Raw genomic sequence first — 18368 nt, 5'->3', positions numbered from 1 at the left:
TGTCCCCACAGCCGGTACTGGAGCCACCCGTTAGCATCATCTGACAGAGGCACTGGGATTTCTCTGCACTCTGCATTCAGGCAATTCACTTTGCTCTCCCCTGGCAGATATTTTTATTCGTTTAGTCAAATTTCCACCTACACAGACACCTACACATGATGGCTATGGGAAAAACACAGCTAAACTGGGAATACATCCACAGAGAACTGGAACCTTAATCACATTCTTCTGAGAATTACTGGGGTCTGTTATTTGTCTGGCACATGTCAGAGAGGCAGTTCTCCTGGAGAACAGGGGTGGAAATGCCCCTCCAAACCAGCCCTCCTTCCCCTGTACACACAAGGTCTTTTAAAGGTACTAACACCCATCAGCTACTGTCCTTATTGCAGGTTTTATGTATTTTTTATGCTGTGCTTGTGATTTTATTCATTGCTTTCCTGTACCTTTATAAATGAACATAAAGTGGAGGTTAACATGCTTTGTAGTAAGTAGATAACTGCACTCATGGTGGAGAACACCAAATCCTTAGAACTGTTTCCTCTTTGCCGCCTCCTTCCTATTTTTTGTATTCACTCTCCATTTGCTCTACCCACTCACTGTCCTCTCTTCTCTTCAGAGGATGAGAAATTCAAGGACGTTACAGCTGAAGCCGAATCTAAGCTTAGTCAGTTTGAAAATAAGCCAAATAAACTCACCCTCTCTGCCCATAATCTTTTGGGGGATTTTTGCTACCACTCATCAACCAAATCTTTGCCACTTCCAGCCCAGAGAGGCCACACAGGTGGGCAAAGGAGAGAAAACAGCAGAGCTGAGGCAGATGCCTTCTGAAATCTTACCATGTACTGTTCTCCTTTGTGACTGCAGCAAAGGCAGCGCCGTATGTGATACAAAACCTCACGGATCTGGAGGTCAACATCAGCGGCAAGATCATTCTGGAGTGCAAAGTCAGTGGAACTCCAGAACCTCAGATTACGTGGAGGAAGAACGGCTACCCCATTTCGGCAGCATCAGGTGAGCGCACTTGCTACATAACACAGGATAACAGACTTGCAGGTTCACCACAAACACAGGACCTACAACTCCACAGCTACTGCAACACGGCTGAGTCAGCACGGTGTACACAACCTCAGGAAACACACACACAAATCCACATATATCAGACCGCTGCAGTAGTCTCCAACCTGGACTTTGAGGTCAAAGCTGCCAACGGGTTGCAACCCAATGCCTGCTTATGCAGCTTGCCTTCCGCACGTGGCAGGGCTCATCTCTGCAGAGTCAGCCTGATAGTCTGCATACATTAGCATAGCATTAGTACATCAAGGAGTACAGTGTGCTGCTGTTCGGCGCGCAAGACAACGGTTTGCGTACAAATCCAAGACAGAGGGTACCTGCTTGTCAGGTGGGTCTGAAAACACGAGCCTGAACCGTTAGATATCCTTGGGGCCCGATCAATATATTGCAGCAAATAGTGGGCCGTCACCTAAGAATCAGGTCCGGGGCATGCCACGGCATATTGCACATCCTTTTTTATCTCCCACCGCACAGTAATGAGAACATGCTCGCAGCTCAGCTGATAGAGAGCAGTTCAGGTACAGTGCTACCATGGGCGGGGAGCGTGGGCTCCCTACCCGAGCCTGGAATTCTTTCTCTGTCCTGAGATCTCCTATAAATCATGGAGAATCTCATGTCAGTACCTGGTACTGTGACTTTAATTTTGCATCTTGGACTAGGTAGGAGATCTAGGATCATATATAATTCAGATCAGACTCTTCTGAAACTCTTTATAGCTACTGAAATTTTATAAATAATTCTAGAGGGACAAGCATGTAACTCATCTAACCAATGGAAACATAAATAAAATATTTGGAAAAAACACCTCAGGGTAAATATTTCAGCACAGCGCATGGCAAGTTACGTGCAGTACTCTTGTTAACAACAGGATTCATAGGCAGAACACCCAGAAACTTCCCTTTTCGATTCAAAGCCTGACCTGTTTCCCTATTTCTGCCCCAAACATGTCCTTAGTGAAACAGATGAGCTCTCGGTTTTGTGCCACGCATCAGCAAAAATTAAATGTGGAAAATTCATCAGGAAAATTAAAGGTAGAAGAGCCTCAGATATGTCATATCTAGGCAACCTCCCTCTTCCTACTCTACCTCTACCCCTGCCTGTGAATCCAGGATTGCTCCAGGCAGTGATATTTCCAGGCATGTGCATAACCCGATTTCCATGTTCCATGTGTTAGAACTTCCATCACTTCCCACAGCCTCCAAGACATCAGCTTCCTCCAGTAATTTCACCAAATTCCCTTTTTTTTCAGTGTATCTTATTGCTATCAGAAAACCTCTCTTCCCCTCACTTCACTAACTTCCCCAGAAGTTTTCTCAGGCTCTGTCCGCTCATGATAAATTAATATTTGCTGTTGGTTAAATGATCTCCAAGCAATTTACACAGGTATTGAGGAGAAAAAAAAAAGTCAGGGAAAGGTTGTTGCCAGACCACGATGAGGATCACAGTATTTAAATGCCTCCTAACAACAGTGCGTAGCAGGCCTGCACGGATGGGAGCTGACTCAGTTCTCTGTCTCCCAAAAGCATCCGTAGGCAGGTTGGTTATTGTCATAACATTAACCGAAATCCCTTACAACAGGAATTTCCATGGAAAACAATACCCTGGTCATAGAGCGAGTGAAAAAGGATGATGAAGGGCTGTATGAATGCAGGGCGTCTAACGACATGGGCCAAGACAGCACATCAGCCTTCATTAAAATACAAGGTGAGTTCCAAGCTAAGGTGAAACAAATATAGTGTGCTGGACTGATGAGAAGTATTGTTCAGCCATGGGCTTTGGCTACATTTAAGATCTGGTCGTACATTTAACTTACAGGTTCTGAGGAGAAATCCAACATTGAAGTTATCATTTTGGTCTGCACTGGTCTCGCTGCGACCCTCTTCTGGCTTCTTCTGACGCTATTCATTCGGAAACTGAGAAAGGTAAGCGAGCTTCCCCACTGCACAAAGCCTCTGGGATTGGGCTCAGTTTACGCGTAGCATCGGAGTTCAGGGCCAAGTGTTCAGGACAGATGGTAGAAAAACCGTGCAAAATGTTCCTGTGAAACCTCAGTCCAAGATTTCTGCTGATAGTCTTCTGACTTCTCCAGAGATCACTCGCACTCGTGAGATTTCTGCCCACTTCCACGGTACCATAAAATCAGGGTCCTCCCTCTTTATGAGGCAAAGTGGCTTGCAAGATTAGGAAAGTGAAAAAAGTCCTACAGCTCCTAAAATGAGGGCTGGATTTCGGCACTGGCCCAATAAGATTTCTCTGAAACGTAGGTATTAAAGGGGGCCCTGTTTTAAGAAAGACGCTAGGATGTTTGCTCTAGAAATGAGCTCAAACCACACAGCTTATTTTGTCTCCAATTCTTGCTATTCTTTCACCTCCCTTTTGTGACTCAAAAAAGTAAAGTTTCAGTAAAGTTCCAAGGAGTTTAGGACTGTTTTTTCCTAAAACAAACAGCAAACAGAAAGACAATCACAGGCCTCTGCTCTGAAGCTCACCAAACTACAGTCCCGGTGCTGATCCTCAATATTTGAGTAAAATTTCCGCTCCTATTGCAAATACAGTGATTAAATTCATGTTTTCCTCCTTGACCTCAGTTTAACACAGTTGTGGACAACAGTGAATTTCCTATTACATTTTACACCCGTGCGAGTCTGCTCTCAGGACCCACCAAATCACAATTTCTCACTTCGGAGCATTAGAAGTAGCAGTTTTCACCAGCTTTCGATCAATTTTAAATTGTAATAAGCAATAGCCATGAAGTGGATAACTATGGAGAATCAAGACTGCAAAACAAAACAGGATGAAAATGCCAAAACGCTCTGCCGTGCACCAGGAAGAGCAACTCATGGAGCTCCCACAGAAAAGCACTGATTTCCTTTAATAGATACAGGTATAAGCCAGTGATAGATTTTGCGTCCTCAGGGCATTTACCGACATCAGTGAGTGACTCTTCCCAACACCCATGAGTGGCAGGCATACATAAACATTTATTTCTCAGATAGATAAAAAAAAAAAAGAGGCAGAAAGCTGAAATGATGCGCTTATGGTTGAGAATAAATTTCAGAGCTAAGTCTGGAATTCGGGGAACTCCCCAGCCAGCACTGGGTCTTGTAGACGACAGCTCTCTCCCATTAGAACAGGAGGGTAAATACTGTGAATAATTTCTCCGCACCCTGTTTTTAGCCTGATGCCACAGATATTAAAACAGGATACCTGTCAATTATAATGGATCCAGAGGAAATGCCTCTTGACGAGCAGTGTGACCGTCTTCCCTACGACAGCAGTAAATGGGAGTTCCCCAGAGACAGACTGCGGCTGGGTGAGTGGTTTGGGTGTTATTACGTGAAGAATGATGATTTCTAACGCTCGTCAGTTTTGGTGGATCTGTTGTATAAGCCAAGCAGCAGCCTATCATTTAGTGCCAGAACTGGCAGTGAGTCACAGAGTTCAGGATCATCCTTAACGGGGGGTGAAACAAGGGATTTGGTAAGAAAAGCAAAGATGTTGTCTGTCTCAAAATAGCCACCACCTCTTTTTCTTTCTTGGAGAAGTGAAGCCAAACTCTTGACAGGGAAAAAAGGTACCTCCAGGTACTGTCTCTGCCAAAAGTACAATTTCACACCCACAGAGAAAAAGGCAAAGAGAAGTCAATCTGAAAGGTAACAGTCTTTCAGTGAATTTAATTTTGAAGAAATCTATCAATTCATCAAATAATCAGTTCCTTATCAATCATTTGAACATAGCTTTGAGTTGTAAACAACTATCATGAAAAAATGGACCAAATTTCATTCAGCAGCTAAGCTCACTGGATGATGGAGCAAGAAAATGTAAAAAGCAGGTTGTGTTTGTATAGAGAAACAGTGACACTTGTGTGCAATGATGAGTGCAGAGATTACATCTGTATTGGTGTGTGCTCTTGGTGCTTTAGCTGGCAAACTTGGAATAAGGAGGAAGAGAGAAAGAAATAACAGAAAATAAGATGATGGTGGGACATAGGGTCAAACTACCAGAAACAAAAAGCTAGACCATGATGCCCAGTGTACTCTGCTGCATTGTGGGTCAGAACTCTCAGAGCACACTAAATACGAAAATTCAAATGAAAGGGAAAATAAAGAATGACCAGCATCTTAAATTCCATTTAGTATAGCTTTTACATCAAATAAATGTCAATAACTGAAGGGTTAAAGGGTTCTGACTGCCTGAGTGCCTCAGCTGGCTGTCTCCATGGCTGTGATTCATGAGAGACCAGGGTTCCACAATTCTGTGTTTAACCCAGACTCTGACTTCCCTGAGCTTCAGGACAGCTATACGTAATGTTTTTGCCCTTAAGCCATATATATGTATTCAGCCTCACCTTCAGCTGAATCCAGATTTATTTATTCTACTCTGTCCTATCACATACTGTATTGCATTAAAGTCATATGGATATAAATTATACCATTTATACCCATATACTGCAAATATGCGATACAGGCTTCTATTGACTATCGGTCTACGTCTACATTGTGCCTGGGCACTGGAGTCTTGTATTTCTTGCATAGCTGAGAATGCATGTTTCCCTCTTATCTGATGCAGACTGTCATAAGTCCCTTTTGGCTCATTTTTGACTCTTGCTTCTCTAGGTAAAACACTGGGTCATGGTGCTTTTGGGAAGGTGGTGGAGGCGTCTGCTTTTGGCATTGATAAATCTTCAACCTGCAAAACAGTTGCCGTAAAAATGCTTAAAGGTACATATCCCTCTGAGATTCTCACAAGACTCCTCAGGGAACCTGTGGGCAATGAGGTTTCCAGTTCTCAGCGCCAAACCAGTCCCAAGTTCATTGTGTTCAGAAGGGAGTGGGTTTGTCATATGGGAGCAATTAGTTGTTATACAGTGAATGTTAACGTGTAGGAAATGACAAGCGGGCTCCATGCTGTGCTGCTGATTAAGTCTTGTATTCCTAGAGGAGGAAAACAGCAGCTTCCAGGTCTGTGGGGTTAGGAGGGAAACAGATTACAGAATGTAATTACATTAGATAGTCTGAAATTTGATCTAAGCCTTCGATCACAGCCCTTCCAGATGTAGAACAGTTCAAGGGGTTGGAAGAAAAGCAATGCCAAGGGAGTGAATTAGAGACAACTTGCTTGCAATTATTGAAATTAAGGAAAGCTTTTACCATTCAGTGGTGGGGAAGGGGGAACTTGGAGACTATTCTTTCATATTATATTTACTTACAAAGCCTCCGCAGACAACTGATGAATAAATGCATCAGCCGGTACATTCACTACTTGAGTCGGAGGTTTTTAACTGTTCACTTAGGATTTTTTCAAAGGTAAAACTGATGCTCACTGGATGGCTTTTCATAGCCCACATTGCTCTGCATTGCTGCTGCATGACAGTATTAACCCCTGCAATGCCACAATTCAGGAACCTCTCTTCTGTCACGGTATTTGGCTTCTGTTGCTAGTTGCCTCTCCTGATGCTCTGCTACTTCCCATCTCTCTGAATTTTCAAAAACATCACGTTATCATCACCTGTCTGGACCTCCTCCAAATCTGGTCTCCCTTCTCTGCATTAGTCAGTAGATCTTCAGGTCATCTTCTCTCCTGCTGTTGTTTCTTCTGTTCCATGCCCATCTCCAGATCTCAGAAATATCCTAGAAGCCCCCGATCCAGACATATTCCATTCCCATCCAAAACTTACTGCCCCAGACAGCTCTGGGTTTTCATTCACTTCCACACTGTGCTTCCCAGCTGATCCTCGTGTCAACTCTCCCTTGCCTGCACATATTCACATATTCAGCAAACTATTTGATAGTTCCTCCATCATTTTACCCCTTCCTCCCCCAGTGGAGGCAGCAGCCTCCTGCTCTAAACCTGTCCCTCCCCAACTAACATGCCCATAATTCATCACTTTCCTGAATAAAGAAGATTCTCTAGTGTGAGTCGATCCATTCAGGGGGAAAAAAAAAAAAAAAAAGGCTCTGGAGATGTTTGCATTTCTGTAATTTTGGCATTATCTGTTGTTTCCATGAAGTAGACTGGTATCAGTTCTAGGTTGAACGTAATGTGCAAGATTATCTGAAAGACTTTTGAGGCAGTTCCATTTAGATTTTGTCAGGCATGTGTTCCAGCTCATGCCAGCATAAATCAGGAGTAATACCACCCGTGTACACTCCCACCTACAAACACTGTTGACTGAAGAAATCTTGGCTTGGAATAGTTCCTTCTTTGTTTCAGTTTGGTGAAAGATTTGTTTGTGGAGAATTCTACAAACGGAAAAAGAGGTTACATTTGTCACACCAGATGATCTGTTACGGAACTGTTTCTTTATATTTAAATCTTACATGATGCAAAGGCAAAAACAGAGGAAACAGGACACAGCCCCTTTTGTTAAAATACATCATGAAAGTTTTGGAAAAAAGGTAGAGGAAACAAGCTGGCATCCGAACAACGTTCTGGTCTGAGAGTGCCCTCCTTAGCTTTGGCGGCAAAAGAGAATGGAAGTACAGCGTAACTGGCTAGCCAGTGTTTCATCGAGTGTCAGGTTGATGGTTCACACACAAATATGGCCCCCTCTGCTTTGCTGGAAAATGTACTTCTTGGGTCCATGAGATCCCACAGGGCTGAGATTTAGTAATGCTGTACATTCTCCAGTACATTTTGGGACTCAACTCACAGATATGTTGGATTCCTCCATCACCTGCGGTGGAGAGTTGCTCAGTACTGTGGAAAAATATATTCTGAGGTATTGTAAAGAAGTACTACTGGACTGCACATCACAATTACAGATGGAGGAGCACATTCTTCTGTGTGCTATTGTTGCTTAGAGTGGTTTGTTGTTCCTTTGCTAAGCTTGCAAAATTCAGTCCTTGCAAAGGCTCTCTGGTATCTGATTTGGGGGGAGGGTTCTCCTGTGGGACAGTAACCCTCCATAACCCACGCTAGAGAAAGGAAGAGTCACCCAAAAGATAAAGTGTTATTCCACTTCATAAAGGTCAATAGACAATGAAACGGATGAATTATTATCTGTTTAAGAGTCTGAAAACAAAGATACTGCAAGTAACCTGGGTGGGTTTTGTTTCCAAGGATAAACAGGATCTTGCTGTGTCCTGTTAAAAATATCCTGTTGTGTAAAGATGATTTTTTTCCTGTTTATCTTAAGCAGAATGTGCAACTACTAACGAATGCAAGGCTTTAATGTCTGAACTGAAGATCCTCATCCATATAGGACATCATCTGAATGTAGTCAACCTGCTGGGAGCCTGCACCAAAGCTGGAGGTGAGAAGTTCTCAGTAAATCAGGAGCAAAAAAGAAATACTTTTCAGATACAATGGTGTTGGGATGTATCTATGGTGGAGCCCAAGTCTCATGCATGTGCAGTTAATGCAAACACAAACATTTCTACCTCCCTGCTCATAGGAGAGCTTCTGCTGCTGCTGAGTATGGCCACATCTCATCAATGTTTCTGAATGTCCTCTCCCAGCCAGTGGTGTCACTTCTCTATTTTCTTTTTCTCTGTCCTTTGTAAGCTTCTTTACAAAAGGGATTATGGACTCAAGGGAGGCAGGATCCTTAATTGCAATTAGGTGCCCAGTTCCTCCACATAGGCACTACTGACCATTGCAAAGGTTCTTCTCCCTCTTCTTCCCTGCCTTATCAGGAGGACGCACCAGGCTGAGCACTTAGCTACTTGAGGCCTTCTCCTTTCCCAAGCACTTCACTCTCCCCAGGAAAACACAGGCATTTTTTGCATAGTATACAGGAAGCCTCAGGCAGTCCAAAGCTGAATGGAGCAACACTGTGGACTTCCAGGGGTCCGAGATGACACAACTGGCCGTACATCATACAAAGAACCTGTTGCAAAGTGCAGACTTAAAGGAGTCCATAAAAATCAGACTTCTGTCACTAAAACATCCCTTCCCATACTGCCATACAAAGCATCCTCGTCTGTTACTATACTGTGCTTTAACTTCAGGGTAACAACTCTCAGAGATGCCTCTCTACTGCTTACAATGAACCTTCAAAACGATCCCCAAAGGACACGCTTAGGAGAGCTGAGGACAAAGAAACCAGAGTAAATAAATGAAGGGGAAAGAGGGAGAGAGATGGTGCGCACATCTGTCATCTGAGACTCCAAAGCTATCATCTTCCCAAAAAACATGTAGTTGTCCAGTCACAGGGGATAAAAGAAATCTTCAATGAGGTAGATTTGGTAGGATGCCAGGAAAGAAATCTTCCCTCCAGCAAGATACTCCCAGTTCCTCAAGGAGCAGACAGCAACCAGCAACCACAGATCTCACTGTAATCTGGGAGCCACGAACAGGGAACCTGCAGGAATTGTAGCACCGCAGACCCCCAAAGCTTGTATGGGAGGATGGCCAGCTTTAGGTGGAGGGGTTTAAGATTCAGATGCACAAGCAAGTAGCCTTTGCTTGGGACTGTGAGTAGAGGGGAAGTAACACTATGAATGCTGGTGACTCTCCTCTCAATGAGGTGGCTTAACACAAACAGGTGCCTAAAACACGGCAGCATTACTAAGAGGTCAACAGTTTTTAACCAAAGCACTCATTCAGCCACAGAGTTCTAGCTGCACGGTAAGACACACCTCAGTAACTGATCAAATACTGTGATTGTCCCGTCCCCGAGGAACTTTTCTCTCCTGGGAGTCCCTCAGTTTCCTGTTCCCCAGCCTGCTCCATCCCGACTGCCCTCCTGGGTGAAGAGGCAACCCTCGCTCTTCCCTGCTACCTGCCTGGGATTACTCTGGGGGGCAGGGATGGAGGAGAGCGGTGCGGGATGGCCTTGCAGGGCACTGAGGAGCCTCTGGGCAGGCGCTGGTTTGGTTACCTTTGAGCAATGCAACTGCAGACTAAAGAAAAATAGCCTTGAGCTCTCGAGACAGACACTGGGATAAGAGTTACTATTAAAATGCCATTGCAGAATACAGTGCTTTCTCCTTCCTTGTTAGGTTTTATGTAACTATATAACGGTGTTCCTGATGAAGACTGATATTAAGTATGCACATATATTATTCTAACAATATAAAAAACCCAAATTTTAACACCTTGTCTGAGTGTATGATGTTAAGCAGTTAGAATGAATGCATAGTATTTGCTTTACAATGAGGAAATAAAATATGGAGGAGCCATGTCTAGGAAGCATTTAAAAAACATGAATAAATCGCTAACTGGAGCTTTAAAGCTGAGCTGGAATCTGCATTTCCTCAGGGCATCCATGAGGGACATTCGACTTTAGCTTCTTCAGAACAATGTGCCCCGGAGATCTCTTGTGCACTGCCAGATCCCAGCACTGCCACCTTTAAGTCCAAGCGAGCAGTGTTGTGTGATCAGCATAGAACCTCTGCCAGCTCTGATTTTGGGCCAGTTGTGGTTTTGCGGTCACTGGTACAGCATACTCAGGTGCCGAACATGTCACAGCTGTAGTCAATAGGAACTAGAAGTTGTGAGCAGCCCAAAGGTGTGTATTCAGTCTATCAGTGCTATAGGACTGTACAAATAAAGACCCTGGCAGAAATATGCGATGTTATTATCAGCAAGCTATTGGTTATTATGCTACAGTTCACCATCTCCCTTTTAATGGGAAGACCTGCTTCCAAACGGTACTGGTCACCCAGTCTCAGACAGGATGCAGTAACCAGAATGTCTAAGGTTCACTCTTCCCTCCTCGATCGCTCCTCTCCCTTAAAACTCTGCTCTCAGCTTTTTCAGTCAATATTGTACACGTCAGGCTGGACGGAGGGGGCAGACTGCAGTACAAGTCTGTATGTGCATTCCTGATACAGCCAGATGGAAGTGCTGCTTAGAGCTGCCTCCTTCCCGAATGGCCAAGTGCAGCTCTCAGCACTTTCCCTTTGAATTTCAAACTGAAAGTCTGAACCGCGGACCTTCTAGGCAGAAAAAGGTTTCTGGACATGAAAATCTGGTTGCTTAGGATTGATAATAATACATGTTTCTATGCATTCTAGTCCCACAATTTCACCTTATCTTACATTTGATGATTACAAGAAGCTAAAGGTAGGGAATGTAGCTTTTCCCTTTCCTAATAGTTCATGCTGAAACATAAAAGCATTTTCAAGCAGAACTTAAAAATATGCATACTTGTATAAAAGCAGCAATTGCATTGAACTCTCCAGCAGTTTCCACAGAAATAGGAAAGGAAGAAATTGATAGGACTTTCCAGGCTTTCAAAAACTTCCAACTAAATATTTTTGCAACTTTTGATTTTTGCTGTCTACGATCCTGCATACTTTTATTGCCTCTAGTGGCATCAGCTCCCCCCAAAACAAACACTTGTGAAGGCAGCAGAGAAAAATGAAGACGGCTCCGTGTTATGGATCTATGTATAGAGTAAAACAACTTTAATGGCATATGGGATTGTATATTCATATTTAGCATCCTGAATTTTCCTTTGTTTATAAATAAGGAACAAACTGTCACCATCTAATGGGGAAAACTAGGAATCAGTACTGTGTTCCCTTCTCTCCGATATCCACTACTGATTGTGTGCTTCTGGAGTGTCACTTCGCTGTTTCCTAACCTCCTCATCTGTGTAATAGGAATGACAGTATTTACTTCTTTTGAAGAGGATTTGTGAGGGTAAGTTAGTATTAAGTGCTTTGTAGTGCTTCAAAACTCATTTGACTTTCACTGTCTTTTTAGGTCCTTTAATGGTCATAGTAGAATATTGCAAATACGGAAATCTGTCCAACTATCTAAGAGGAAAACGAGGAGATTTCATTGCATACAAGGTAAAAAAAAGACAGTCTTCTCATAGTCACGAGGCAGAAAGTTAACAACCACTGACCACCAGTTGGATTATTTTCTGCATTGGCAGTGAGACAGTTTGGTATTGATATGGGCACTTGATTTTCTCACTACGTATCAATTTGTATGAGCAGGAAAATTAATCTTTTCCCTGTAGGATATCACTCCCATCCGCTTCTTTTCTAGCACCTACTAAAGAATTAGCTGCAACCACCCAAGCGCTCTAGTGCATTTGAGAGAGAGAGGGGATTACTTGCCAGATACTACCCAGCACAAGGGGGGCAACAAAGTAGTAGTGAAAAACAGGTTTTAACTGAACTAGAAGGCGAATCCTCCCAAAATTCAAGCCCAGTTTGGGGATTTTTGTTTCTAGGCCGACCCCCTCAGCTACCAAAAGCAGCTCAACCCTCCATCACCTGCTCATTCCCATCTCCTGTGTTCTCCCTTCCCCTGTGCCAGCCTAAAAGTCTGTGCTGTATGCAGCGGACTGAATCACAAACATCGTCTGCATTAAAACTAACCACATGGTTTCGGTTTCCACACGGTTGTCTGCACCTACACATCTACATTTGTGCTAGCACAAATTGGGCAAGGATATGGGGGAAGACACAGGAGGGCAGAAAGCAGCGATGGGGAGAGGATGGGACTACCTCCTCATTGTGAAAATACAGCATGGCAAGGGCTCTCTGATCTAAGCCCTGCCAGAAACTGGAGCCCCCCCAAGATTATTTTCCTGGATGATTCTATTATTATTATTATTATTATTATTATAGCTATTGTGTACAGGCACAACAGTACATAAGGTACTTTGTGTAAGAGAAGGAGATTTTCCTGGTACAGTCACTCAAAATTTCTTTTCCTACCATTGTTTTCATGAATTGCAGGGACTGGTTCTGTCTCGCTCCCCAGGACAGGGTGAGACAGATGCATTTCAGTGCACCTCATGCACGTTCCTTGAACTGTGATTTTTAATATGGTTTCCTAAGAAAGCAAGAGGTACAGAATTAAAATATATCTTTGCTCATCTATCAGTCTCACCCGGCCAGCTTCCAGCTAACTTTTATGGTGGAATATTGCTCTCAGTACAATGGGAGGTTCTGTACTAGTAAATAGGAAACCAGTCTTCATTAGTTCTGCGATCCAGGGAACACCACGTTCAAACATGTTTTGAGCTCATCTTCAGAGGACACTTTCTCCATATGCCATTCTGTTACATATTTTGAATCCCCAGGCATTGCAGCATCCAAAGCTAAAAATCAGTTTTACACCATTTCTAGTCCCAGGAAAACTCGGACCAAGCAGAGAAAAGTCTGGATGAGTCCAACAGTGATTTGACCGAACTGATCAAGAGGCGCCTTGAGAGCGTGGCCAGCACAGGAAGCTCTGCCAGCTCAGGATTTATTGAAGATAAGAGTTACAGCGATTCAGAAGATGATGAAGAAGGTAAAAGAAACCTACCTAATCCCACATCTTTTATTGTAAAGATTTCTATTGTTTGGCTAGTGCCACACACACTGTCACACACTTTACAAGCCCTTACACAGCTTGACTTGTCCCTGAAATTGCAAATTCTTTTTCTCGCCTGTGCCCCACTCCAACTTTCTCCCAAAAAGAGATTTGCAATAATGTATGCATATAAAAGCGTAAGAGGAGTAATAGCAAGATTTTACCAGATTTGTGGGGCGAGTCTGTCCCCAGCCTCATCACTCACTCACTATAAATAGTTTCCCTCACTTTTACCCCCAGATGCTGCTTTCCCCATAGCTAAATGACATGATTAATATGGGATGGAACTTTTTTGATCATCTGATCTTCTACCTCTAGGTCAGCGGTTCCTAAACCAGAGCTGTAATCCTAGTAGGGAACTCATGTAACAATACTGAGATGCAGGGCTGGGGTCATCAGCATGCAAGCGGCACCAGTGCCAAAACAGTTTGGAGCTGCTGCTCTAGTGTTTTGCCGTGTCTGTGATCTCTCCTAGATGCTGAGGATCTGTACAAGAGGCCCCTGACTTTGGAGGATCTGATTTGCTACAGCTTCCAAGTGGCAAAAGGCATGGAGTTTCTCGCCTCCCGAAAAGTGAGCTCATTAAAATGTCAGGGCTGAACTTCTTTCACAGAATCATGAGTATCTGATATGAAGAAATCCATATATACTTTTGAGCCTGAGTAATCTGCTTTTTGCTTTTATACTTAAGTGTTGGAGATCACATTAGCTCTGGTCGTTAAGCGATAAGTAGCACTGAAGGAGCTGTGAAGGAATATCCATCATGCTCTTGGCTACAAGGACTGGCATCTGTAACATGAGAGTTTAGATAGAAGGAGTGAATACAGATTGTAAGACAATTCATGGAACTGACTCATAAATAAATGCAGAAAAGGCTTCCCATAGAGAAAGACCCATCTACTATGGTCAACAAAAGTACTACTGAAAAACGAAGAGGAAGTATCCAGCTATTTATTTAGCTTGTCAGCAATGTTGGAGGTTGTCAGCAAAGTTAGCACCTCTTTTGGATACAAAATAAAAGCACGTTTGTAGCCTGTGGCATGCCTGCTTTTCAAGTAAATTGAATGTAATATGCATGCACAAAAGTGAGAGCTTGCACTTCCCATGCAGTACCAGGGTAGCACACACAGAAATCATGAGCACAGTTACCCCAGTCTCACACGCTCTCGTGGGACCGCATTTGCAAACGCAGCTGCAGCTGCTTCTTTGACCTCTCCCAAACTGCTCGCAGAACAATTAACTGGAAAACGGCACTCGCTTTGTCTCATCATAACTGTGATAGTTATTTCACATAGAAAAATCAGAAATCTAACTGTAACACTTGTCTTGTTCTCTGAGTTATTTTCTCTGTTGCATATGACAGTATGTTTGCGGCAGATCCCCACACGCATTTTTCTTCTCTAACCTGTTTGCAACAAAAGTTCATTTATCTTTCCATTTCCAAAGAAGGTCTCATGCTTTCAACTCTAGCAGTGGCTCGTTGTCCAGGCAGACCCTCTGATCTTGCTTGTCCTTATTCCTTCACAGTGCATTCATCGGGACTTGGCAGCACGGAACATCCTTCTTTCAGAGAACAACGTGGTTAAGATCTGTGACTTTGGACTAGCCAGGGATATTTACAAAGACCCTGACTATGTACGGAAAGGAGATGTAAGTGGAAGAAACTTGAAATGCTAATCTCAAGATTTTATTCCCCTTGGGCGGATTAGTAACAACAGTTCTGGCAACGTGTTGTATCTTTTGCATTCTTAGGCAAGACTTCCACTCAAATGGATGGCTCCAGAAGCTATTTTCGACAAAATTTACACAACGCAGAGTGATGTGTGGTCTTTTGGAGTGCTGCTATGGGAAATATTTTCTCTAGGTAAGGATGGTTTAAAACCCATTTTTCCCCTAATTTATGGCTCTATTGCTAAGAAAAGCTTTTAAGAAAAGATGATAATGTGGTGCTATGTTTCTATTTCAGTTAGTACAAGTGCATAGTGCAGATCAGGTGTAAAATAAAGTCACTGGACTGTAGTCAAGGAGAACTCCACCTGGCAAAGTACCTGAAAACAGTAAATATTGGGGAGGGGGAAACAAAACAAAATCCAAACCCCTGGACCTAACATTTGTAATAACTGAAACCAAGAGAGCACAGAGATAATGCAAGCCTCTGCTGCTCGGGTGTGAAATATTTCTTTGAGAGCAATGAAGAAGTTTCCCCGTCAAACCTTATTTTCCTCTAAGCAGCCTGCTTCAGGAAACCACACGGCTCAAAGGCTGCAGAGGATTACAATGCTGTTGACATAGTGGTCTGATGTTGCTAGCGGCAGCCCATGGAACACAAGGGAGTTTGCCCCCATGACATTTTATCCCAGCTTGATTATCTTCCTCACAAAATCTAAGTAAGATTTTATAAGGAAGAAAAACGTATTGGCAGCAGCTGCCATCAGGTTGATACGAGAAGCAGTGCTAGACTCTGCGTAAGTCATTTTGGCAGCGAACAGGTAGAACGCATACTCTTCTGGCCATATCATTTGCAAGCCACAACATTTTTGGAAGAATAGTAATGGTGTTCTTTATGTACTATAGATTTCATCTTACAGTGCTGTTAGAAATCTCAGCCTCGCTGAGATCTGGTTACTGTCCAGCAGATAAAGCCCTGAAATTTAAACAAGCAGTCTTACAGACAGTTGGACTTTGCCGCTCTCAAATTCTCCTTGCGGAGCAGCAAGTTTTGTTTTCCTGAGGGAATTCAGGAATGTCAGCTCTGGCTTTTTAATCAGCATTCGCAGACAAAAGAAAACAAGAAGCATTGTCGACTTAAGCTGCTGAATTTTAAAGCAAACTCTGTAATCTCCTACTATCTTTGGTTCATGGATCAGTTGAAATTAATGATTGGGCTCAAGATCCCAAGTCCAGATCTGGATGCAAAGTCTGGAGCTGTTCCTATCCTAATCTTTATTTAGGGCTGGCTGCAAAGATCGCAACCTGATTTCAGTCCAAGTCTTTGATTTCAACTTTTCTCTAGTTTGTATCGGAATGCAAAACAGAAAGTTCATACTCAAATGGTTAAAACAAGCGGCAGCTAGGGCTTTCTCCGGAGTGCAGTCCGATTTATTTAGAGTTTTGTTCCTTCACTGTAACACCTCCATGGCTCTGTAACAGCATCACCTGCTGCATGTGTTTTGAAACACCACAGAAAGACAAAGCTCCAGAAGCGCCGGCAATGCCCCAGTTCTAATAGATTATTCCAGAAGATGTATTAGCATTAGCATGCAGAGACACACTCAGAGGGGACAGCGTCTCCATTGGGCATCTCCAAGGAACCAAATGAACTGAATACTGATGAATGACAAGGACCACTGCAGAAGGCAAAGTGTTTATACCATTCCCAGGGGTCCTGACAGAGTTTAACAGATGTGAACTTCGGGTCATTTGGCCTTTAACGCTGGAGACTAATAAAAATTAAAACATAGTCACTGAAATTCATCTCTATTTTAAGTATTTTTAAAAATAATTTATCTGGTTTCTTTTCATTTTAGATAGCCTCTTTTCTTAATGAAGGTGCTTACTTGGAACAATAGACTGTCCTCTTCTGAATTCAGAGGAATCTACTAAATTACTCCAAGGGCTGCCATCCATGGAGCAGCCTCTGCCCTCATTCTGACGTAGATCACAAACTACTTTCTTCAATCCGTGGCACAGGTTCAAAAGCAGTCATTTTCTCTAAGAGGGTTTTTCATACAGATCATCCAGGCATGTCTGTGGTTTGGCACTACTCACATCTGCAGCTCACGCGATAAATATTTAATTAAGGATTTGTGTCACTGATTGAACTCTCTTACATAAAAGTTTTACAGATCATTGAGAGCCAGGGGATGGAAGTTATTTGTCGTTGCTACAGGGTATGTTTTGGCTCCCGTTTACAACTGCTGCTTTTTACTGGGTCCCACAGACTTAGCACCCTCTAAAAAAAGGAAAAAATACTGATTAGTAAAATGCACGGTTTAGTTTGGACATGGGTCCTTTCAGGGTCAGAAACTGAAAGAAGCACGATAGGCTTTCTCCGGAAAGGCTGGCAGACTGGATCCATTTTGGTGATACACAGGGAAATCAGGACTTGAGAGACTGTTAATTTTCATTTGGGGCTGATTTGCATGGAGCTTTGCATTATTTAAATGGGGTCAGCTCACCTCATGTCAGGTAACGCCAGCGATGTTTAATACATCTTGAAATCACTTACATCGCGCATTACAGAATGTTGGCGTCTCCTGGAATTTAAATGTGCGCTGTTCAAAAAGCAATCAAAGATAATTATGTAAACAAGCAGTGCCTGGTAGTATAACATCAGCATCTCATTATCCTACTAAAATAAAACCAAGATCAAAAGAGTGCTACTATATCCAGTGCATGCCACATCTTTGAGCATTTTGGAAGAGATTTCCCCTAAGGAAAACATCCTGTGTAGACCTTACACCATATGTTACAGCCTACATTTCTCCCAAGCTGTCTCAGCTTCCCAAATCCAAGTTATTAGGCTTATCACGTAGTCCAGATGAAGTACAATGGTGAGCAGAGGTGGAAAAGGAAGAGTTCCTTGCTTTTACAATCTGAGCTGCCTCCAGCTGGTAGGAGGCCAGCACCACTCAAAATATAAACTACCGAAAGACCTTGCAATCAAAAATTATTCTTTGCCTTCCCTGTACTTGCTTTCACCAATGTATTGTAGTTGATATGATCAATGATGTAATCAAAGAAAGACAGATTGTGAGATCAAGTGGAATTCTCCATCCCTCCTCGCTCAGTTCTACTGTGTTGCCCTCAAGGTCTCAGTCCCCACCAAAATATTTGCAAGACTAATTCTTGTCTGCTGTGCTCATGAGCCAGATCCGGCCAGCGATACTCAGCAAACTGAGGGGTTTCTTTCACATATCAGCGTGGTCAGTGTAGAACAGCCGTTCACCAATGGCATGACTCCATTCAGCTCCTCCTAAGGGCGATCGGTTGGCCACAATGGCACAACAATCGCATAATGCTGTTGGAAA

General features: G+C 43.1%; 1 protein-coding gene across 1 annotated transcript in view; it reads left to right on the top strand.

Moving 5' to 3' along the window:
* LOC104287780 (vascular endothelial growth factor receptor kdr-like) overlaps window positions 1-18368 on the top strand; it is a 135908-nt gene that overhangs the window by 99542 nt on the left and 17998 nt on the right. Inside the window, exons 14-24 of the mRNA XM_009886512.1 lie at window positions 865-1011; window positions 2650-2775; window positions 2887-2993; window positions 4249-4384; window positions 5688-5792; window positions 8210-8326; window positions 11728-11816; window positions 13110-13275; window positions 13814-13911; window positions 14866-14988; window positions 15091-15202. Coding sequence (XP_009884814.1) covers window positions 865-1011; window positions 2650-2775; window positions 2887-2993; window positions 4249-4384; window positions 5688-5792; window positions 8210-8326; window positions 11728-11816; window positions 13110-13275; window positions 13814-13911; window positions 14866-14988; window positions 15091-15202 — 1326 coding nt within the window. The remainder of the gene's footprint in view (window positions 1-864; window positions 1012-2649; window positions 2776-2886; window positions 2994-4248; window positions 4385-5687; window positions 5793-8209; window positions 8327-11727; window positions 11817-13109; window positions 13276-13813; window positions 13912-14865; window positions 14989-15090; window positions 15203-18368) is intronic.

The sequence above is a fragment of the Charadrius vociferus genome, unplaced genomic scaffold (genome assembly GCF_000708025.1).
Source record: "Charadrius vociferus isolate BGI_N301 unplaced genomic scaffold, ASM70802v2 scaffold506, whole genome shotgun sequence".
NCBI lineage: Eukaryota > Metazoa > Chordata > Aves > Charadriiformes > Charadriidae > Charadrius > Charadrius vociferus.
The sequence above is the reverse complement of the archived record's forward strand: the minus strand, read 5'-3'. Positions and strand labels throughout refer to the sequence as shown.